This window comes from Ornithodoros turicata, chromosome 1 (assembly GCF_037126465.1).
Source record: "Ornithodoros turicata isolate Travis chromosome 1, ASM3712646v1, whole genome shotgun sequence".
In the NCBI taxonomy this organism is placed as follows: domain Eukaryota; kingdom Metazoa; phylum Arthropoda; class Arachnida; order Ixodida; family Argasidae; genus Ornithodoros; species Ornithodoros turicata.
The window spans coordinates 136,175,448-136,200,158 of NC_088201.1; the positions used below are offsets into that span (position 1 = coordinate 136,175,448).

Here is a 24,711-nt window from a genome sequence, read left to right on the forward strand (position 1 = left end):
TCTTGGAAATTATCATTTGTCCGTTCTAATCGGCACCCGACGATCGCGTCAGCCTGCTAGATCACGTTCCATCAAGCGAACCAACTGGCAGCTTTATCAGACCATACTGGACTGACAGAGCCGTTTATGGAGAGAGTTTGGCCATTAGGAGGACCCTAACTTAAAGCGCGTCATGCGACGTCACGGCTGAACGACCTCCCTCGTCGTGCTCCATTGTTATCCAGTCGTCAACCGGTCGCCACTGTCCCTATAAATGGCTCTGTAGACCTGAGCTCTCTTCGTGCCACCGGCCTCTTGTCTAGCCTCTAAGGCCCCTTTGTGTGTGTGTGTGTGTGTATTTTCTTTCTTTCCTTATTTCTTAAATAATAGCCAGTCGGCCTACGCCTGACTAACCTTTCCTCCCTTTCTCTTTCTTTTTTTAATAAACATACCCATCCCCCTCTCGGCACACTGCTATCGCAGTGTGAATCGATCTAAAACCTACTGAAGCATGTCGAAAATAAGTCTGCCAGCCTTGATCTGCCGAGCTCACAGCAATATACCGGTTAATCCACAACACAAAGGCAATGTGTCACAACACAATTGCAGTACCAGTAAGCAGGACCATATTTATTTTTAAACTCACCATCAATCATACAGGCACCGTTCTGCGTATGAGAGGAGGACCTCTCCCGCACGCATTCTCCTGCAGATCAGGTAATTATACGAGCTCTTCTACTGTCCCCCGTTCAGAGGTCGGCAAAATAACTAATGATCGCGATAACTCACGATATGCACAATCACGATCCCTGATTGCGTGAGTCCCGCGTGATTTCACACCGCCTCGCAGCACCTCTGCGATAATCTGCCATCACGTTGGCATGGAAACGTGAAACACCGCGATTATTGTGACCGCACTCACGCTACACTCAGATATCGTGAGCTCGCTTAGTGCTCTTATGCTGACACGTCTCTCAGCGGTAGTAACGGGAACCACTGCGTACGGCTTCGAACGAAATCGTTCGCTTCAACGCCATTAATGCGTGAGTCCGCGATCACTGTCCTTGCGTCGCAAGGGCAGTCTGACGTTGATGTTCAAATTGCTGCTGCACATTCGCGCTTGCTTTCTGGAACGTTTTGCATTAGTGTATCTTGAAATTTTTCCCTGCCAGAGGCAAGAGAGCACGTTGTAAAACTAACCGATGGGGTACTGTGTTTCGGTATTGCAACCGCGCATGACGCTTACTCGCACATTATTATTTTTTTTTCAGTAACATGCATCATAATTTTGCGAAGGGGTTCACTCTACCCGTGTGTTTGGATTTGATTATTTGCTGCAGTAATTTATGGCAGCAACAACGTACATGAGGATTATGCATGCGGAACTTCGTTTGGTGATTTGTGGTGAACTATACCTGTGAAGTGAGCCTCAAATGACATGCTTGTGCACTGATTACTGGTAGGATTTGTGGTGTTTGATTCTGGTTTTCACACGTTCGGCGTGCAAAATTGGATCTGATCGGTGATTATTTCGCCCGGCCACTACCTGCTTTTGATGGTGGCATTTTAAATTGGAAGACAGTTGGTGGAAAGGACTGTCCCATGTACAAAGTGAACGCATTGCTCCGGGCTCTAGATAGGCCGCTTCTCGATGAAGCAGGACTAAGGTTAACCTGGGCATATCCTAAGCATAGCCCTTGTAACCTGACCCTGTGAGAGGTGGGAGCGTAGTTGTTTACTATTTTTGCTGGAAATGATTTCACTTCTTCCGTTCATTGTACTTCCACATGAAGCCAAAGGAAATAAAACTGTGCAAGTTGAAGTGCTCATTCCGGAGATTAATGGTGTACTAATCATTTCCATCCGCCGTGTGAAGATTGTGGCGGTCTACGTTTATCTGTGGTGCTTTTCGCTAAATGCCGAAAACCAGAAACCCTGTACCTACTGACTTAGCCTGAATGCAAGGATATTTCAAATTGTTCAGCACTTCTTTCCTCCGCCTTTCTAGTAGACAGTAGTGACTTTTGTATTATGCACCCAATTTTATTTGCCTTGTCGCCTTCGCACTCGGGCAGCTATAATTGGCAATAGGGCTTTTCAAAATAAAGGAAAATAGAACAATTCTGATGTTCCTAGCCTGTTTATCAGGGTCCGGAACCACACGTGGTCCATCGCTCATCCGACGTTTATCAACACTGCTCTCAATGACAGAAAACTTGTGCTGCGGCTGTTTCTAGATTTAGAAAAGCTTTTGATACGGTCAATCACGCTATACTGTTGCATAAATTAAACTCGTACGGATTTAGAGGACACATAAATAGCTTCTTCCGTACCTACCTGTCAGGACGTAAACAGCTGGTAACTATTGATGGGACATCATCTGCGTATTTGGACATAAATGTCGGTATACAGCAGGGCTCTGTGCTGGGGCCGATACTGTTCGCCTTATATGTAAATGATTTCCCAAAGAGCTTAAAAGTCTTTACTTCTTACCTTTATGCAGACGACACATGCTTATTTATATCGAGTCCAACACTTAAGGATATCTCAGACACCATGCAAGGAGATTTGCGTGCACTAGAAAGATGGTTGCTTCGTAATCAGCTAACCTTAAATACAAATAAAACCACATTTCTTATATTTCACTCTTTTAAAAGTCCGATAGACACCAGCAGCTTTCAAATGAAAGTGTGTGATAGTCCCATAACACAGTCCAATCAGGTTCGGTACCTGGGCATAATACTTGATAACACACTATGTTGGAAGCCACATATAGAGTAACTTAGAAGAAAATTGGCATATGGCTGTCATTTACTCATCAAGTGTAGGCACATATTTCCACTGCACGTAATGAAACTGTTGTACTTCTCTTTTATACAGAATCATCTCACCTACTGTTTGGAAACATGGGGTAGTACATACCATACATATTTAAGGGTACTAATAACGTTACAGAAACGTGTGGTTAGGATTATAACAGATACCAATAACCGTTCCCCGTCCAAGGTACTTTTGAATACCCTGCAGTTTCTTACCTTGGAGCAGTTAGTGGTTCAGCGATGGGCTCAAATAATGAAAAACGTAATCAGAAATAACATTCCAATTGACGTCTCCAGCCTGCAGCAACCGCGCAGACCAACTAGGATGCAAACAGATAAAAAGCTTATCATTTCAAGTGCAAATAATGTCTATGGTACCAGGACTCTGGGAGAGCGCATTTGGAACCAGTTGCCGATAGAAGTAAGAAACACCCAGCTGTTCTCAAAATCATTACAGGACTTCATTCTGTCGGAAGATCAAGTACATATATGGTAAATCCGTAATATGCCGATTACAACCAATAGTCGCTCTATTTTACAGTGAATGTACTTTGTGGTTATATGCTGCACTTTGTGGTTATGTGCTGTACTTTACAGTGATTTTTCTAGACATTTCTTTTTTTTTTCTTTCTTTTTTGCTGTCACTGTTGCCAATGTCATTGATGAACATCTTTAGTGGACCCATCACTAGCTTCTGCTAAGGGACCACACAGTTTTTGTGACCTTTTAACTTGAAGAAATGACCCAATAAAATCAAAATCGAAAATCGAAATCGAACATATGCCTAAGGAAGAGATACATTCAGTCGAACACCGCCCCTGCATGACATTCAGTTATGGTAAAGCCGCGCCACAAACAAGTTTTGATATCAAGTATAAACAGATAGGAACACACCTGATAAAGAGACTAGGAACACCAGCTAACTCAGTTATTCATTTCAGGGTGTGATTATTTACATTATCTTGTGAGTGCACTAATGCGCTATAACTGACATCGCGTGATGATATCGTGATCGCGAGAGGGCGATAAGTCATAATGATTCGTGTGAAGTCCGTCTGGCGACGTGATCATCTGTGATCGTCAACTTTTATCGCATAGAGCCGTGTGATTATTTCAAGCTCCCGAAAATATTGGAATCACAATATTGCGATACAGGGCGCGATATCGGCCCTCGCGTGAGTTCTTACTCAAGCAGCACAATGTGCCGAAAGTCGAGTGCAATAGGGGTGGACGGTATGTGTCTTATCAATGTTCTTTAGTTTCAGGAGTCTGTTCAAGGCCTTCCACCCACCCGTCCACCCCTATTGCACTCGACTTTCAGTACATTGTGCTGCTTGGGTAGTGAGTGTAAGGTCGACGCGCTCTTATCAGATGATTGTGATCGTGAGCCAAAATGCCGACCTCTGCCCCCGTTACGCCATCGGTGTTGCGTAATGTCAAGTAATGCTCGCCATGTGAGCCCGTTGACATTGGACGTTGGCGCCTGCTAGTCGACAAGGTCATAAGCAGGGATTTCCCTACACCCCCCTCAGGGGGGTGTACACCCTCCCTGCATTTTTGCAACACCCCCCCCCCCCCCTGAAATTTTTGTGACCCCACCCAGCTCGGCCACCAACACGTTCTGATAGTGAGTCCGGCGCAGCGAATTACGTCTTGTGCTGTCAAACTTGGGCTGTAGGACCACAGTCATGCAGATGATCGTACCATGCATTTGTCCAAAATCATTTGAAAGTGACTGTGCAATGCATATATTGTGCGTATGTACGAGCAAAAACGCGTGCGGGCACACAAACTCAATGTGGATCATCAAGAGCCATTCCCGCCCAACTCAACCAAGCGAGGTATTCTAAGGTTTTCACCGTTGACTGCTAGGTGTTCGTTGACAAGATGGTAGTCTCTGATCTTTGTCGGTCGTGTGGTTATGTATCTTAATGTTGAAATGGCGTTCACAATGAATCTATATTCTAATGTACTGTGTGCTAAAGTAATAACATGTACAAATAAACCGGGAAAGCTGTGCAGATATGTCACTGTTGTGCCACGATTCTTTCCGTGTCTAAGAAAAATTCCGTAAGTTGAACCTTCACCAAGCATGACCCCCCCCCCCTTGAAAGCTCGGCACCCCCCAGTAGTGAAGCTCTGGGGAAATCACTGGTCATAAGGTCGCTGGCCGCGTCTGAGGGTAGAAGTACTAGCATTACGTTTCTCTCCGTTATTTTCCGTTATATTCCGTTATATTATCCGTTCGGATAATATGCGATAATGAACAGCTTTTTTTGTGTGAATCGTTTGCTACACTTGCGCTGGATGACATGTGAGCTGCACTTTTTTAATGAATGTAATCGTCTTCTGTTCGGCGGCTATTCACAACAGGGAACCCAAGCACCCATCTCTGTGGCTATGAGGGTTTTCCAGACGCGTTACGTGGGCCTCTAGCGATTCACCGCAACGTTGAATTGGTTGCATCGCCCTCACCAATAGAAAGTGTTTGGTGGTTGCCCGGCGTTGGTGATTATATTTACGTCGGTTGCAGTTATATTTACGTGTTGGCAATCTGACAACGAAGCAAGTGCGTTGGGAAGTGCGACTGTGATATTTGGAAGCTGTCCAGCTTTGTTGCTCGATTTGTTTGCACGAATTATCGTAAAGACTGGGTGGTTTAATGTTTTGTTTTACTTTGCTTCGACTCCGTGCTCTTCGTTATCATTACTATTATTATTCATAGCAGCTTCGCGCTTTCAAGCGATTCTGATTTACTCTGCATTTCGTGGTCCACAGACGGGACGAGCTCGCTGCATTTCCTTCAGTCGAAGAACTTATTGTTTGCCTAAGAACATGTTTGACGCAAGAATTTGTGTTAGCATTAGCATTAGAATTAGCATTAACAACAACCATGGCTACAGAAACTCAACTGCAGCGCATTCTGTAAGAATGTGAATATTCTGCACACCGTATTTATTTCTCATAACTGTTTGTTGTTTAACACATTTATTGTTCAGTCAGGCTTCCAATACTATGCAATACACACAAACTAACGACACCAGCTCGCCTGCTTCATTGCCACCTTATACTATTGTGTTACATAAGCTTGAAGTCACCAGTTGAGGTAAGGAGAAAGCCCCAGTAGTCACGTAACATGCCCTATATTTTGCAATTAAAAAAAGAAGTAAGTGGTGCTATTTAAAATAAATCTGCCTTCTTTGTAAAAGAACTGTTCAATTTGTCACTGGAACAGAGAGTCCTCAGCTGTGCAGGCTACACCGAGGATGTGGGCCCACTTGCATGTGTGTCAAGGATGAGGGCACCAGGCTCAAACAGCTGAAATGTCGGCATTTAGCTCAAATAGTAAAGCTAAAATACATAAGAGCTAATAACTGAAACATTTACATTATTCACATTATTATTTACATGCTACACGTGCATAATTTTTACGCATATGCGAACACAGGATGTATTCTATTTTACACTGTCACACAGCTCATCTAACAACTGTATTGACACCAATGTTACCAGCAAATAAGGGCTGAAGTAGCTTCACAGGCTTTACAGGATGCCCAGAGCAAGTTGAACTGGTTGCACACTGCAGTACACCACTGATATGGTAATGGATGGTAAGGTTATTTTTGGTAATGTAAAACAAAGTGCAGAGTTGTAGCAGGAACAAAATTTCCTGAGGATATAGTGCATCAAATGTAGGATTCTTTATTTTATAGAGGTGAACAGCAGAGCGCTTGCTGGAGTTGTTCCGACATGTTACTCTAGTGAAAGACTTCAGCTGCCGTACACATGGGCCGCCCTGGTTTGAGAGAAGAAAATGAATAACACAGTATGCAACTCCAGTTCCGGTGAATGGAGATGGATATAATCCACCTGATTATAAGATGAGGAAGAAAAGTCTGCACCTCTTAAAAGCAAAGTTTAACAAAAGTAATAAAAACGTTTATTCAGGTGTAAACAGGAATGTCCCCCTCAATATCATATTTTCGCACATGGTAAAGTAGACAGAAATCATATAACGCAAAAAAAAGGAACTTATGAACAATATACAGAGCCCGAATGGTAGGCAAGACAATGCTGCAAAGAGGAATATGGAAGGAAGCTGCACAGCATTTGTTTACTCTGAATTGTGGGTTGCAGTGATCATGCTGTCTCAACTCGGGGGTTTCCGGCTCTGCAGAGGAAAGTACCTGTAAACATGAAAGCAGATGAGTGAAGAGGAAAGAACGGATACCATGGAGGAAGGAAACACAAGGAGCGGCTCTTCCCTCCAGACTAGCGTAGCCACCCTCTAGCGGTCGCTCGAGTCAAAATCGCCATTGCTTCCTGTCCACCACGTGATCCCCTCTAAAGTTTCGGTTTTGTAAGGCTTTGTTTCTCGCGCTGCTCTCCGTATGATTTTGCCTTTTGAAAGTAATTTATTGTGAAAATGTGAGCACCGTCGTAGAAACGACGTTTGGTAATGTGTTCTTGTCCCGGCTGCGGCTATCGTTGAACTGAAAGTGCTCAGCTCTGTCACGGGAACGCGTTTTGTTCGTAAGTACACGGTAACTTGCTTTAGTCGCCCGTGTGTCTTCGAATAATCTTGAATTGTTCATTTCGGACCTCAAACTCTGCCGCAGATGCGTTTCATATCTTCTGTTGTTGTACAAATCTGATTAATGGGACGGCATTCTTTACCACTTAGTCAAGAAAAGTACATACGTTGGAAGTAACCGTTGCCACACGTGATGTTTCCGGTCCCGCGTACTCCTTTTGCGTTCTGCACAATGTGACTTGTCTTCTAATAGAACAGTAAACATTCGAACACACAGAAATGAAGTGCAAGCACGCGTTCAATGTAATACTGCCATCTGAACTGCGACACAACTACAGCTCGCGTCGTCTGCTTGCTGGAGCCATGCTGTCTGGAGGGTCACGTGAGCGGTCACGTGGTAGACAGGAGCATCCCAGAATGCAATGCGAGGCCGGCTAGGCTCGTCCCGATAGAAAACTGTCGGAGGGGCCGCTCCTTGTGTTTCCTTCCTCCATGACGGATACCATATGTTCAATATATTACATAAATATTCTGTTAAAGTATGGTTTCTAAGTACATGCTAAACGAATTATATTTTTATCAACAGTGCATCACCTGGGTTTAGTGACGAGATTCGGTAACTTCTATTTTGTCTTTTTTTTTTTTTTTTACTCTCCCTCCCTCTCCCTCATGTGTGCCGCAAGCGGCCGCAAGGCTCCAAGTCACGCAGATGAGAAGTAACCCATTTATGCGATGCTGAAATCTGTGATAGAATTAGGACCACACGAACTGAGAGATCTTTGTTAGCCCATATAACGAAAACTACTCACACTTTTGCGACGTTTAGGTGGATGTTCTTTCCCCTATGTGGACAGGTATTGTGATGGCACTACACCTTCATTCAAATGACACTGAGCTCGGTATCCAGTACGTTGAAGAGCTTCAGCGTCCACTTCGTAATCGCAATCATGGAAATGTTCGCTACGAACACGAGCAGTCGATGGCACCGCACCGTCTATCCATTCCGGCGATCCGATTGCTTCGTGGCATCAAAAGCTGTCCGTCCCGTCGTGAGAAGCATATGACATTGGGTGCCCGGCGAATATTGACGTGAATTAGGGCAACCAACCATCCAACATCGTCTCGGTATGTCGGCAAAAACCACAGGATGCGACTGCGGTAGACTGCGACAATCGCGCGGAAGCTGGCGTCATGGAGATTTCCAGTTTTCCACTCCCGATGGACGCATACGCGGGATCCCACGGCGCATGCTCTTGGCAGGACCACGACATGTCACGATGACGTATCGCGGAACCGGCCATGGTTGCGTCAAGTTGCTCGCCGTGTCGCCGCGCGGGAGCTCGCCACGGCGTGGCGCCAGCTGTACTCCCTTCGCCACTCCGTTTAAATTCACTCCCGAGAACATTCCTCGCAGGACGAACGTAACATTTTGGTTCTAGACACAGAAAAATGTTTTCTTTCTGATGAAAACGAGAAAAAAAGTCATTTCATAGTTCGTTTAATATTGACTGCTCACGTGTAAAGGGAAACGTTTGGCGCTTGCTTAATCACGTTTTCGTTCTATAGAGCGACACAACTGGTCTACACTGCATGTTGTATGGTAGTGTGTCGGGTGTGTGTTGTATGTTGTTATCGTTAATAAATTTTCCTATAACAACTGGTCTACTCCATTCCTGCGTTATGCGATGGACGATGGCAGGCCATTCACCTTTCAGAAAGTATACCATTTGCTAGCAGAGGACCGCGTCGTCTTACTTCGAAACGCAGCGATTGACAAGCGTCCGCGTGGCGCCTCCTCTCTGAAGAGCAAACGCCGCAGCGCGTGCGTGGGGCTCTAACCGCGGCGCTCACAAGGACAACTACGTTATAACGTGTTAAAAAAGACGCTGAAAGCATACTTCCTATACGTCCTCGTTCGGCTGGTAGGTGAAGGTTTCCGAAATCCATTTTATGGAGACCAGTGTGTTCTCATTCGGGGATTGAGAAACTCTTGAACTCTTATGCTGACTTTCATGTCCGAATGGTCTCGTTGCGAACCGGTTACCGCTATCGGTTATTTTTTCGGTGCTGCTCCGGTTCGGGACCAGCAGTGTCATGAAAATTTCGGGTTCGGTTCGACACCCTGACGTGAAGTACATTTCGCTGTACTTTCCGATGAAGTACTTCAAGTATCCTTCTGGGAGCCTATTCTAGCCGACATATTGTGACGTCTCAACATGCTGTTCCGTGTTGTTTGCTTATGCACATACATTCACTGCATATTTTTTGCAAGTACTTAATTCTTTTCTTGAAGTTTGTTTCCTGTGTACTTTGCCCTTTACTGTGCAGCGGGACCACATTTGTTCATCAATTCGTAGTTGCTGTTCAAGGTGTACTAGCGGTCAAGTTGTACCAATTCATAATTCAAGTTGTACCAGCAATTCGCACTTGTTTCCACATCTTGTAAGCAGGGTGCGGAACCGAACCCGAACCGAAATCTTCATGACACTGTTGAACCCCCCCCCCCCCCAAACGGAGCAAAACCGGAAAAAGCAATAGCGGTAACCGGTTTTCAAACGAAACGGTTCGTACATAAAAGTCAGCATAGGGTGGTTCAACTGTCTCTCAATCCCCGAACGAGGACTCACTGGTCTCCATAAAATGACTTTCGCAAATCTTCACCTACCAGCCAAACCAGAACGTATAGTAAGTATGCCTTCAGTGTCTTTTTTAAACATGTTATAGCGTAGTTGTCCTTGTGAGTGCTGCAGATGGAGCCCCACGCATGCTCTGCGGAGTCTGCTCCTCTTTCAACGAGAACAGCTGCAAAATGGAATGCTTTGCATATATAGGAGGAGTGGAAATAAAGTGCAAACGTACAGGAAGCGTTAGCAGACAACAGATATATTTTAATTCGCAGCGGTATACAAGCGCCAAATCTGTCAGTATGCATTCAGAAGGTGGGATATTCGATGACGAAACAGAGTGCTGCACCATCTCTTTTTGACTTAAGAGAAGTTGGACAAGTGTACTAGTGCACTTAAACAGTGTCTCTGGCGGTTGCGCTGTAGATTAATTGTCTGTTCTTTTGTGGCCTTTTTCCCGGGCGACTACTCAAATATATTCGATATGGGAGAGGCATTCGATTCGATTCGCAATTCGAATCGAACATACAAGTATTACTTTCGGTTATAGTGATCCTCTTATAGGCTCCATGCATGTAACGCAGATTGACACTCTTATGTGCATCTCGGTACAGCACGATTCAAGGTGGTCCATAAGGCATATTGTTTATTTGTAACACGTTTAACAGAAAGCAGTTCGCGCGTTAACTAACCCTAATGAGAAGGCTATTTAACCTTGATCTTAGACAACATTCTTAAAGAAATGCTCGAAAGATTTGGTCTGCGTCAACTGGTCCAGAAGCTGAGCCAATTTCTGCTTGAGCAGTTCTTCAAACACACGGTTCTCGACCCTGTCGCTGGTGAACTCCACTGGTTGCCTGACGTATTGGTGGAGAGCCCTCACACGGTGGTCCTTCGCTGGCAAACTTTCATCTGCAACAAAGATATGTGTTGGGGACTTGTGTTACCATTGCGGGTCTTTGCGAGCTCTGGTACACGAAAACCTAACGTGTACAGAGGAGACCTGCAGCTGTGGACTGTGTAGAAAGTCATAATTTCACAACTGATGCGGGGATACAGTTTATAAACAGGTTGCGTCGCGAGCTCCTTTCAGGTGTCGCCATTTCGAATACGGACTACATGTACCCCGCACATGCAGTATATAATGCAATCTGGTAGTACTGTGAGCCGCAGAGGTCGATAGAATACAGCTACCACGAACAGAAGACAAAGAAAGCTTCATCGATGTCTTAGCTACAAGGTTGGGAGTATTCAAGAATCAACGAGCGTATTAGGTCGGAGATGTGTGGGTTCGGCTCCCGTTATTGGCCTTGCTTAAGTTGTCAAAACTAGCGACCTTTCATGAGTTTTCCGCACGTTGGTACACGACTAGATACTGCCATTTTATCTCACATATAATGGCAGGAAAGTGCATACCGTAAGCCCTCTCGCTGTCTACGCTTGTTAGGCCATGTAGCACTTCCACTACCACGTCGAACTCTTGATCTGGATGAGTGGCTACAGCCTTGTAGGTGAAGTTGAGGCCGCTGACAGACAGTTGGCCCTTGTAACGTCCATTACAACCGCGAAGGGGCCTGAGGACAGTGCTCAGACCCTCTACCTTTCCTTGGGTGAACTTTACGTCCCTCCTGTGGAGTCCAAGGCCAGTGAATTCGAAGTCGGGCAGCGCGACAGAGTCCTGGTCCAGTACCTCGAAAGGTTCAACCACCGGGCCTGCCAAGGCACCTGCAGGCATAAAATAAGGAAATTGTACAGCTTCACAAGTTTCACAAGTTCGCTGGCCCTATAGCACGAAAACGATTCGGATATGATCTAAGCATTATGAATTGAAATTTAGTTCTTGATACGAGATGAATATGTAAGAAAACAAGCGCTCATTTACTTGGACTGTGTCCCTTAGCGACGAACACAGGGATAGCCTAAAACATCCATATTGAATACTCTGCTGGTTTATCAGAAGTCCAAGAACAGTGATCATTCACTTACCAGCGACCAAAGCGGCGAACGTGAGAGCAAAATGCATCTTGGCTCTTATGATCCTCCTTGAATGACTTTCAAAGGCAAACCTGCTGCAAGAAAGAAGAATGTCTGCACTCTCCCATTCTAACGAAGCACACATGTTCAAATGCCTTAAAATGTGCCTCACGATTGCAACACTTGCTAACAGGGGCGTCCGGAGTTGTTCACGGCAAGGGGGGATAGGCGAGGGTGAACCCAACCCAACCTAACGTAACTTAACATGATTAACCTATAGGAGTCATTCATGTACTTATTAGAAACGACTCGTCCATGCAACCTGATGACTGTGGAGGGCGTAACGCATATAGATGAGTGCGGGTATGAAAATTCGTACCCGCAACCGCACCGCACCTGCGGGAGCACAACACGCATCCGCTCCCGCATCCGCAGCATTGTCATTGGCTCAACCCGCATCCGCACCCGCACATCCCGACGCCTATCCGCATACCCACCGATATACCCGCAGCCAAATGCGTACGCATGTTTCAGTTATGCCATGATCGTGACAGCACGAAATGATTTATTGATGCTAAGGACACTGTCCGTTAGCGAGACACTTTTCCAACGCGTACGCTGTGGCCACTGCTGACATGGTTGCCAGCTTACTGATCGAAGTGTGCCAGTCTTGATGTCGAAAGATAGCCAAACTTAACTATGTGGCAACCCTATGTGGCAAACACTTTAGTTTGCCACATAAAAACAACAACAACTTTAGTTTGAGATGATGAGTTGGATATGGAACGTCTGGAAAGTCGGGCCAAATGTTCGCCATGAATCGGGTAATACACGAAAATTCGACGGGTTGGTTTTTGCGCCTGCTGGTATTGCGGGCATACCCGCGCAATCCACGGAGGTAGTGCGGGTTTACCCGCACCTTACCCGCGAACCGCGATGACACCGAAATGTGTACCCGCAAAGAACAAACTTGCGCAGGTACCCGCGTGTATACCCGCCCGCACTCATCTTTACATATGAAAAGGCAACGTTGCGTTCTTGATGACGTATCGTAAGGCGAAAATGAAATTCGCGTTTGAAGAGCACAAACTGAAATATTGGTTGGTTGATTGTTCCATTGGCGTGTTCCTTTATTTATGATTTTTGTTCTCTCAAAAGAGCAATGGCGCGGTCTGCAAAAGTCGTCATTATTGCTGCACTAAAAAAGACTCTGCCGAATGTTCTGGCCATGGCGCAGGCACAGACAGCAGATGTGCCACAGGTGTGATCAACGGGAGCAGGCAGGGGGCAGGGGGGGGGGGGAGCCGAAGGATAGTTCCTATTCGGGTGAATCACGTCTTTTACTTTTTAGACGGGTCTTTATATTGACTCTGCGCGGTAACAGAGCTGAAAGTCAGTCTGTCCCGGACGACACGTGCAGATGAAAAGTGGGTAGTGCGACCCTCAGAGCAAAGGTTCAGGGGCAAAAACTCGGAGGGGTGTGGCGAACTGCCCCCTCTGCCCCCCACCTTCCGACCGCCTGCACTTACATCATGAAAGCATATTTGACTCAAATGTTTTCGTCTGTCCCTATTCTGACATCTGGGAGCACGAACGTACAACGGAAATATATAAAAAAAAGTATACAGAAACTAAGTGGTAGAAGTTGAGGATGTGTTGTAGTAATTAACGATAAACGATACTTTATTGCAACTTCAACGGAAAAAAAAGCAATAGGGGGGGGGGGAAGCCAAAAAGCAGCACGAGGCTGCTTGACAAGGGCATTAGTGAATTCATTGGTGAACACAGGTCGTAGAATTGCTGACTAGACCTTGGACTGTTCATGATTGAAGAAAAAGTGTTACCGCTTACCGTTGCTGTGGCCGGAGGAGTAATGATGTGTTCCGAGTGTGCATCGTGTTTTATAGGGCCCGTGCTCGCTGTCCAGAGCTCTTATCACTCTGATCCGGTTGTGGCCTATTCAATGATATCAGTGGTAGTCTTCTTTGTAACGAACAGTTTAAGAAGAGTATTAACAATAGAATCGAATAAACAATAGAAAGCAAATGATTGTGAATACAAATACGTGATGGTTACAGATGGCAAATATCCGGTCTACTTGCTTTCAAGTGGGTGACACCTTATCAGAGTGGAGTCTCAGGAGTTTGCAGTATGATGGAAATATCCTTGTACTCGCACTGTTCACAAATATACCGGTTTTTCTGACTCAATCGAGGCGTGTTATGGCGTATCTACTGTGGACGCCACTTAATGCGGGAACTAAAACAATAGCTTGCGAGTCAACGAGAAAGTTTGCGTCATCCAATGCGTATTGATGGACGTTGATGTATTCACACGTACTGTATTGCCAGCTGGAGGGCTACCAATTCTGTTGTTGTTGAAGATGTTTTGTGCGACAGTCGTGCCATTCTCTCTTTCCTGTGCAGTGGAACCACAAAAGCAGATGCTGAGCCTTATGCCGTCGTCGGTCCGTCAGTGAAAATAGCAGTGCTGCTACAGTGACGCTCCATCATAGCAAGTGTTCTTTGAACAGTTGTTTGGTTATACTGTCTGACAGGGCATATACTGTCGCATGTAGGGTTGACCCACATGCGAAAAGGTATAGGCCATCCTGCCCTACCCCCGTATGCATGTGAAACAGAAAATAAGCTATTATTATTATTATTATTAATTAAACTAGTTGCTTAAAAAGCGCTCAGAGAAAATTACATTCAGTCTACGTTACGGTGGAACAACAACAACATATATATTGTGATGATGAACTGGGGAGGTTTTCCACTCTAGGAGTGGAACGCTACCCCATAGCTAGGGGTCGTTACGGTGGAAGGTTTGCGTTCGTCAGGGCGAAAACAAGTGTTTCATTTTATACTGTTTTACACTATATTTGTTATTTATTTAGGACATACTATTAGCCCAAGGGCTACAATAGGAGTGGTAGAACCGGAAAGAAAATACATCTACTGAAGAAAACAGTCTACAGCTACCATGAAGGCATCACCAGTTGAACAGCTTCTCACAGACGATATTAACTGGTTCCACTCGCTGATGGTACGGGGAAAAAAGAAAAGCGAAAGCAATACGTAAGAAAATTACATTCAGTGCACAGCCTATGATGAGCCTATGATATATGCCCTGGGGGATCAGTAGTATAGATATATTGGGAGAGAAAAACAATGAGAGTTAGCAATATAGCCACCTGGGCCGACTTCACTCGCGATCGTGAATTTTTGTCCCGCGCGCGGTGTGCGGCGCTTGGGCGGAGGGCTGTCCGGGTGCTTACCCGTATGCGGAGGGCCGCGCGTGGTCTTACCGTCGCGCGTTTTTCAACCTGGTTCGGATGCTTTGGCGATTTTTCCGCCTGGGCCGACTTCGTTCGCAATTTGTTTTTCTGGTGGCTGACGGGCAGTTTACATGCAAGTAGGGACATGCGCGCTGGCAACCCGGACAAGCGATGACACCATCGCACCTGGGCCGACTTCACTCGCAATTTTTTTTCCGGTGGCGCGTGTGTGGTTCACATGCATGTATAGACATGCACACTGCCATACCCGCCAAGCGATGGTACCGTCACACCTGGGCCGACTTCATTCACAATTGTTCCGCCTGGGCCGACTTCATTCGTAATTTTTTCCCGCTACAACAGTTGTGTGGTAGGCGGTTTACATGCAAGTAGGGATATGCACACTTGTAATCCCACCAAGCGATGGTACCTTCACACCTGAGCCGACTTCATTCACAATTTTTCTGCCTGGGCTGACTTCATTCGTAATTTTTTCCCGCTACAACAGTTGTGTGGTAGGCGGTTTACATGCAAGTAGGGATATGCACACTTGTAACCCCACCAAGCGATGGTACCGTCACACCTAGGTCGACTTCGTTCACAATTTTTCCGCCTGGGCCGATTTCATTCGTATTTTTTTCCCTCTACAAAAGCTGTGCGGTGGGCGGTTTACATGCAAGTAGGCACATGCACGCTGGCAACACCGCCAAGCGATGCCACCATCGCAACTGGGCTGACATCACTCACAATTTTTTTTTCGTTATAACAGCTGTGCAGTGGGCGGTTTACATGCAAGTACAGACATGCAAAGGACAATCATACACAAAAGTACAAGTGGAAATATTTTTATTAATGCCAATGGCGTAATGCCAATCTGTGAAGTGGAAAAATCAAGCCGAAAAAACCTGAAACAGAAGAAACACAATACAATACAATTCACATAATAAAGGATATACTTACTACAGGTATGATGCAATAGTATTGAAGAGGTGTCACACAGAAAGAATCAAACACAATATTTTTTATTATTTTATTATTTTTTATTATTACTGCTAATCATGCACACAAGTTTTCAATGAATCAGAATTAAAATGGAATAGCACATTTTATAATAGCATAATAGCACTAACTAACTAACTGTCAAAGAAAATATTCTTAATCAATACGATTACAATTAAAATTTACAACAATCAGTACTTTTGTTATAAAATGTCTAATATTCCTATATGCGAGCACCATAACTGCAATAGTGCAGCTTTAATTTCAGTTACAACAACAACAGATATATGTGCAGAACAGTGCAGTATTGAGCCTCCATGAAGTCAAGGTTAAGTTGCCTAACGATGACATCAGGAGAGCTCTTTTTGTTGTTCATGAGGCAGGGTATGGAGACAGTGACAAGCGGCGATGGCAACGTCCATGGAGGCACTTTGGGTGCCGTCGGGTCGACTATGAATTTGGGGATATTAGGTCTGAATGATGTTACAGCAGCATGAACCGTCGCGTTCCGTCTAGCGCGAAGCTTGCGAATCAGAGAGTGACGTTTATGATAGGCACGTAGACGCAGATAGTGGCGTGCAGTTTCCCGAGTATGGATAACCTCAATGTGGATGTCCCTGGCCTCAGCCACTACTAGGCTGGTTACAGCGCCTCGCGGGACCCCGAGACATACCCGAAGGCTTCGCGCGAGCAGGGCTCGAATCCGTTGTACCAGTATCTGAGGAAGTCCGTGCAGGACGGGAAGACTGTACATTACTGAGCCACGAACCAGGGCATTGTGCAGCATGAGAAGATCCTTCTCGTCTCGCCCCCATCTCATACCTGCGAAGTGACGAATGACGTTGACCCAGCGTTGGATTTTCTTTTCAAGAACGTCTATGTGGCGCTTCCACGACAAATTCCATGATAGAGTGACGCCGAGAACCTTGTGATGTGTCACCTGCTCCAGTGGGCTTCCACCAATATACAGGCGACATCTATGCATGTCTTTGCGCGTGAAGGCTAGAACTGCGCTTTTCTCTACCGATATCTTTATTCCTGCCTGGAGTAAATAGAGGCGAATGGCATCTAACGTGCGCTGAGGACGCTGACGGAGTGCTGGACGAGAAGTGCCTGTAGTCCAAATACAGATGTCATCGGCATACAAGTTGACTTTCCACTGAATGCAGGTTCCAATGCCCGTCATAACGGCATTAAAGAGAAGCGGACTTAGGACGCTTCCTTGTGGTACCCCCTGAGAGATGGGGAATTTCTCTGTGTCGCCTTGTCTTGACCGGACGAAAATACATCGTTGACTGAGGAAATCAGCTATCCAAAGCAACGTTGTACGTGAGAGCGCAGCGCCGTATAAAGCATGTAAGATTGATGGATGACTGACGGTGTCATAAGCTCTCTTAACGTCAAGAAATACCACTCTATAGTATGAGTCATCTAATAAATTTTCTCAAACAAGAAATACCGCGGCCGAGATCTTCCCGCCTCGTCGTGCCTCTTCCACCGACGTGACCAAGTCGAGGACAGAATCTATCAAACTGCGGTGCCGTCGAAACCCAGTTTGCTCTTGAGGGAAGAAGGCAGGGCTTTCGGACCACCACTCAATTCTACGCAAGGCCATTCTTTCCATAACTTTCCCCAAGCAGCTGGTCAAAGTTACCGGGCGGAATGGTGCCAATTGGGATGGGTGTTTTCCTGGTTTTAGCAACGGTACCACTTGGCCGACTTTCCACTACCTAGGAACCTGTTCGTGCCTCCACGAGTGATTGCAGATGTTCAGCAGGGCCTGAAGGGAAGTAGGGTCAAGGTTTCGAATCACCGTGTATGTAATGGCGTCCGGGCCTGGAGACGCCGTCCTGGCCGATGAAAGTTCTGCCACGGAGAAGTCCATATCCAAGGCCGGGACTGCTGATGGGTTAGCATGCTCGAGAACAGATGTCACATGGGCTGTGTGGGTCAGGTACTCGTCGGTGCTGGTCACATTGGCTCCCTTCGTAATGACGCGGCATAATTCTCTGGCCACCTCTTTCTCAGACGTAGATGTTAGGAGCGCAAGAGCTCCAAGTGGGTTCCTAACTGGAGGGTCCTCCTTTAAACTTCTTGCGACTCTCCATACCCGAGCAGTGTTCTCAAACGGTGATAAGGAGCAACAGTAGTGCCGCCACTGTTGACGGTCAAGGTCTCGGAGTGCTTTCTGTACAAGCCTACTCGCGCATCTTGCTTCCTGTATATCAGAAAGATTTCCTGTCCGTCGAGCTTTACGCTCAGCGCGTCTTCGGACAGCACGTAGCTGCTCCATACGAGGGTTAGAACCTAAGTGGCCAAACACCCGTCGACTGTGTTAGAGGACGAGGCAAGGGCATCGACAATGGCATTTTCTAGCTGCATAGCTGGCATTTTCTAGCTGCATTTTCTAGCATAGCCACACAGTATTTCGTACGGCTGGGATATGCTTCGGCTCTTTTGCTCGTTCTCTGAAGTGCGCGGGATTGACGTTTTTTTTCTCTCCTGCAAATGTCAAGAAAGGGACGCTACTCGTCAAGCATGTTTTTGCAACAGAAGAAAGGATCTCAGGTGATGATGTCACCCTCCACGGAAAGTGCGTGTCTCAGGTTAAAGACAGCGTTGTTTACGACATTGTTCTAAAGGTCAGCATGTTTTATTTGTCACACGTTGCAATTGTACGCTGCCGTTGGTGAATGACAGTCCGTCAACAATGCCGTACATCGTATTTCAGCTGGACAATGTATCGCGTACATTGTCGGAAGGACGGTCCACCTGTAAAGCTGGAATACAAGGGAAGTGCAAGCATGCAGCCGCTTTGTGTGTTTACGTTAACAGTGCCGAGGTCGAATCCCGAACCAGTAGGCCTCAGGCGTGGGGCAAACCAAGCGAGAAGCCGCGCCGGGATCCATACAAGATGATTCCGACCCTGTTTCCAGGTAACAATTAAGACGACCGTCTTCACCGCACAATTGACAATTATATCTACAACCGCAAATGTATTAAGCGGAAACAGAGAATGGTACACATATCTACAGTGTGTCCCAGCCAAGTGCGAACAGTACCTCAGATGGAAGTAGCCCTACAGGCGAGACTTGTGCTGCAAACGTCTGCTCCACTGTAAGAGGAGCCTGTTTCTCACACAAACGTCATGGGAGAGCTTTCTGTAAGATACCTTGTCTGTACTTAGCTGGAACACCTGGTACATACTGTCTTCTTTGTGAAAAGATCAGAATTTAATTTAAAAAGATGCTATATATATATATATATATATATATATATATAGTTGAAATAAATGGGAGACAGAAGGCGAAAGTAGGGGAAGTAACAAAAAAGGGGTTTATTAAAACTTAAAAATCATAAAAGTTAGGGAGGATGTCTACGTTACGGCGGAAGCTCCGCCTTCTTCGGGACAAAAGAGCTAAATGTGGCCACGAGGCTGATAAGGGGCTTGAGAATGACGTGGTCGGTCGGGGGAAATTCCCGCCACCTGGCGGTTGTCAAAGCGGCTGTCAACAATAAGAAGTCTAACAACCTAGATAAGACCCTGTTGCCTTTTCTCGTTTCAGCCAGATCAAGGTCCCCACTGACCCACAAGGACGATGACCCCACTCCTGGACCTGACACAGAAACGCTCTGGAATTTCCCCAATTGACAACCGCCAGGTGGCGGGAATTTCCCCCAACTGACCACGTCATTCTCAAGCCCCTTATCAGCCTCGTGGCCACATTTAGCTCTTTTGTCCCGAAGAAGGCGGAGCTTCCGCCGTAACGTAGACATCCTCCCTAACTTTTATGATTTTTAAGTTTTAATAAACCCCTTTTTTGTTACTTCCCCTACTTTCGCCTTCTGTCTCCCATTTATTTCAACTATAATTACGTAGCCGTCCGATCCAACTACAACTTTTCAAGATATATATATATATACAGAAGAAATAAGTTCGCACAGAGCACCACCAAAGGAATATTTTCAGATGACTTCATTTAATTCATTTTGAAATTACACAGACACGACGTTTCGAACGGTGGACCGTTCTTTTTCAAGTGAAAAGATATAATGAGTTGGTCAAACAGAAAACACTCACTTTCGTGTGCTTCGACAGTGGTGGGGGAAGGGAAATCGCAGTGCGTTGAGGTTGTCGAGTGTGTTTCGCACGTGGGTGGGGGCTTTGGGGGGGGGGTCTTTCCCTAAGACGCATTTGTGTGGAAAGGACTCGTTTGCGTCGCGTAAACGGGTGTAGCTTCTTGTTGTGTTGTAGGCGTTATTATTTCTTCATGTTTTTCACAGTGGACAGCGATCCCGGGTGTTCGTTTAGTGCCGGATTGAATTTATGTATTAAAAATGATTCCTTCATTTCACGATCCCTATCGCTCTTGAATCCGGATTGTAATATGGCAATAGAGAGTTTCTCAATCGCATGTTCTGGAAGGGCCATATGCCTAGACAGCGGGAGTTCCGGTTTTGTTTTGGTGTGGGACTTGTGGTTGTTGAAGCGAATTCTGAATGATGTGCAGGTTTGTCCAATGTATTGAGCTTGGCATATGGTGCAATGTAGAAGGTATATTACGTTTTAAGTCCCACAGTCAAAAGTGCCATTGATATGGAATTTGAAGTTTGTGGTGGTGCTGGTAACATCCCGTGCTGACAACATGAGGGGACAAATTTTGCAGCGGGGTTTTTTGCAAGGCCTGCAGCCAAGGAATTCTTTTTGTTCCCTCGTGACTTTTGAGTTCACCAGTACGTCCCGTAAGTTTCGCGGTCGTCTATAAACAATCTTGGGAGCCTCTGGGAAGACTTCCCGAAGATGTTCAGATTGGTGCAGAATATTGAGATGGCGTTTCAGAATGGATCCGATGCCAGCTACATTTTGATTGTAGGTTAAAGTTAAGCTCGGCGCGCAGTACTCATCGGTTTTTGAGCAAGCTGTGGGCTGGTTGGGACCTAAACGCCGAGCTTTTTCAATTGCGTCATTAACGACATCGGGAGGATAGTTGCGATCGGTGAATGCGTGCCGTAGATCACCTAGGTTTTGTTCGAGGTCGCTGTCCTCTGTGCAGATACGCCGGTATCTGCATGCATGACTATAAGGTAGAGAGAGTTTGCAGTGACGGGGGTGTGAGCTATTAAAGTGTAAGTATTGCTGACTGTCAGTTGGTTTTCGGTACACCTTAGTTTCCAGTGATTGGTCCCTGACTGTTACTGTGACGTCCAGAAAGTTCGTAGTTGTGGTCGAATAGTTGTGGGTGAAATTGATGCTGGGGTGCGCGTTGTTGAAGTCCCGAATGAATTCCAGTAGTGAACTCTCAGTGTTGTCCCAGATTATGAATATGTCATCGATATACCTCTTATAGAGAAATGGTCTGATGTGGCACCGCGACAGAAAACATGTTTCCAATTTACCCATGAAGATGTTCGCGTAGTTTGGGGCCATTTTTGTGCCCATAGCTGTGCCATTTATCTGGACGTAGTGTTGGCCATTAAACTCGAAGTTGTTCAGCGTTAGTATAATTTCCAATAGTACCTTCAGTGTGGCGCTGTCCACGTGGTAGGGACTGTCCGACGGTGATTTCGTGTAGGCTTCCACGACCGCCTCGATGCCGTCAGAGTGGGGAATATTAGTGTAGAGGGACGCTACATCAAGGGTGACAAGGAAGCAGTTCTCAGGTAGTTTGAGGTTGCGAATGGTCTTTAGAAAATGGTTGGTGTCTTTCACATATGACTGAAGGGTGGGGGGGATGTCCTTGATGAGGTAGTCCACAAGCGTTGACAAGTTCTCTGTCACTGTGTTGTTGCCAGATATGATGGGTCTGCCTGGATTGTCCGGCTTGTGAATCTTGGGTAACAGATAAAAGCGACCAGGTTTCGGAGATTGTGGAAGGAGTTGCTTATGTGTATCAGGCGTGATTTTTTTGTTATCACGGAGGTCGGTTAGGGTCCTCTCGATCTTTGACGCATAGTCTGGTGTGGGATCGCGATCAAGCCTCTCATAAAACGTTGTGTCTTCCAGTTGGCGGGCTCCCTCGCGAATATATGCGTCAGTGTCCATGACCACAATAGCACCTCCCTTGTCCGCGGGTTTGATGACAATGTCCTTTCGCTTCTCAAGATCGCTGAGTGCTTTGCGTTCTTCACTTGACAGATTGTGTCGTGGGGGTCCTTTTTTGGACGTTACTTTGAGGATATCCTTTTGCACAGCTTGGATGTAATCATCGAGATGGCGGTCCCTGTGTTCAGGGGGTGACCAGCTGGAACCTGTTTTGAAAGGGGAAGCCGTCTGTCTGGAGTTCTCTTTATCGTGGAAAAATTCCCTCAGGCGCAGTTTACGGGCAAAGTTTTCAAGATCTGTGTGCAGTTGGAATTCGTACAATAATACAATACAATACAATACATACATTTTTTTAGTCCACGCAGTTCCCCCGAATGTGATGTACTTGTGTGCTAGTTACCAATACATAACTACATAACTTGTCTTCTGTTTCTCCCATCTGCACAAGTGTTGCCATACTCTCTCTCCACGCTGTATATCCTTTCACTCCTACATTTATATACACATTCTGTTTTCCCCTTTGCTGTCTCATGCAATAACACCTATACTTCATCATCAGCTGGACCCTTGAAATGTGGCGCAGAGACGGCAGAGTGCCCAGCAACTGTTATGGAGCACTTTCCCTCGATAGAGTGCTCACTTTTGCAAGTGTTGGACCCCATGAAGAAGTCTGAAGAAGAGAGGGAGTGTGAAGCCATAATCAGGGAATTGGTGTCCCGGGTGTCCCTGGATGTAGTGAAAGAGAGCCTCGCACGATACCTTTCAGCCATGGGACAGCGTACGACAACGTGGCATTTCATGGAATGGAAAGCCAGCGAAAATCAGCGGCTCATCCTCGCACCAATGGATTTCCTGGCCTTGCTGGACACGGAATCCACACAGTTTTACCGTGATCATGACCTCTTGAAATCTGACGTTTTACATATCGCAGCGAGCACACTTGGTCAACCCCAGAACAGGCAGTATGTGGTCATCTTTAATTCGTGCAGGACACTAGAAACATGTTATAGGCCGAACAAAATGATGCTGTTCCAGCTACACAGGAAACATGCTGAGAGATACATGAGGTATCGTTATCTGCAGGTGGTTCCAGGAGCGTAGATGCAGGATCACAAGCTCTACAGCGCACCAAATCAAAACGAGACGGACAAAGTTGAAGGAACTGGCTGTGAGCATGGCAACACGTCAAGCATTTTCAACTGCTGCAACTCAATATGGTATGTGATGCAGGACAGGTGTGCTTGTAGCGTGCACAGCATGCCCTTGAATCTAGTGAATGCTGGATAATAAGAGAGCGTTATTGCTTTTTCTGCAGGAACTGCAAATGAAAGCCGTGCACGTGACGTACTCCAGAATCAGCTAGGTGTACCAATTACACAGCTGAGTTGCGGAGTTGTTTATGACATAGGAGATGTGGTGCATGTTATAACACTGTAGTGATTATTTGCATGCTTTCTTTGTCCCTAGGACCTTGGGGTGTCAGTGCTGTACATCCTCTATTGCTTCTCGTCTCTTGAAACAATGTCATCATTACGATTGGTTGTGTGAGTAATAACACCACCACACGTAAGCCTTTTTCTACACCTGTGTCGGCCAAGTATGCTGCATGAGGTGAAGTCCAGCAGCGAAATGGAAAGAGGAAGTGGCCAGTGAAAGGGTGGAGCAAAGAAAATGCTCAACTGCCACTGCCATAGAGAGAAATATTTTGGGAGGGATCTACGGCTAGTGGCAATTGCAGTGATTGACAGACTATTCAGGGTGCCTACCAACCTGGAAAACAGGGAATTGTCGGGGAATTTTAACATGACTGGAAAAATCAGGACAAATTTTGGGACACGATGAAAAATTTTGGGACGTTTTTTAAAAATAATTTGCCTTTGCAGACTGGTCTGGTTGTCACAGGCCAACAGCCATGGCTATGTTGTAGCCCCGACGGCGTCGTGAAGCTTGGCGATACCATTGCTGTGGTAGAAATCAAGTGCCCCTTCAGATGCAGAGACACAACGATTGTGGACTATGAAACAAAAGCGTCGAATGTCAACTACTTGAAGTTCGTCGGCAACCGGCTAGTTCTTCACAGCAGCCACTGCTACTTCACACAGTTGCAGCTCCAGCTGTACATCCTTAATGTCAGCAAGGGATTTTTTTTGTATTTTCTCTGAGGCAAACTGTGACCATAGAGGTTACTAAAGACGAGAGCTTCCTGGCAGAGATGGTACCGAAGCTAGAATATTTTTATTTTACATTCCTTCTGCATGAGCTTGCTCAGCACAGTGGGACACGCTAGTTGCAACCAGTAGAGCTACTTGTATATAAATTGCATGCATCACTTGAAGATTAAAATACAGGGTCCACCAAGATGTTCTCAATGTTTTATTTCACGTCTCTCAGCACCGCACTTCCATGGAAGTTTAGCAGGCCTTGGTAACATTTGCAAGGCAGTAGGACATTTAACATAG

General features: G+C 45.9%; 1 protein-coding gene across 1 annotated transcript; it reads right to left on the bottom strand.

Annotated features, from left to right (window-relative positions):
• Window positions 1-10,585: 10,585 nt before the first annotated feature.
• Window positions 10,586-12,045, bottom strand: LOC135369460 (uncharacterized). The gene is made up of 3 exons (XM_064603050.1): window positions 11,943-12,045; window positions 11,373-11,681; window positions 10,586-10,868 (listed from the first exon to the last, which is right to left on the bottom strand). The coding sequence occupies exons 1-3, from the start codon at window positions 11,977-11,979 to the stop codon at window positions 10,678-10,680; spliced, it is 537 nt and encodes a 178-aa protein (XP_064459120.1). The 5' UTR covers window positions 11,980-12,045; the 3' UTR covers window positions 10,586-10,677.
• Window positions 12,046-24,711: the final 12,666 nt, after the last annotated feature.

Coding starts and splice junctions, on each gene's coding strand:
- LOC135369460 (XM_064603050.1), bottom strand. CDS start 11,979: ATGCATTTTGCTCTCACGTTCGCCGCTTTGGTCGCTG. Junction 11,682..11,942: donor GTTCGCCGCTTTGGTCGCTG/GTAAGTGAATGA, acceptor TTATGCCTGCAG/GTGCCTTGGCAGGCCCGGTG. Junction 10,869..11,372: donor AGACAGCGAGAGGGCTTACG/GTATGCACTTTC, acceptor TCTTTGTTGCAG/ATGAAAGTTTGCCAGCGAAG.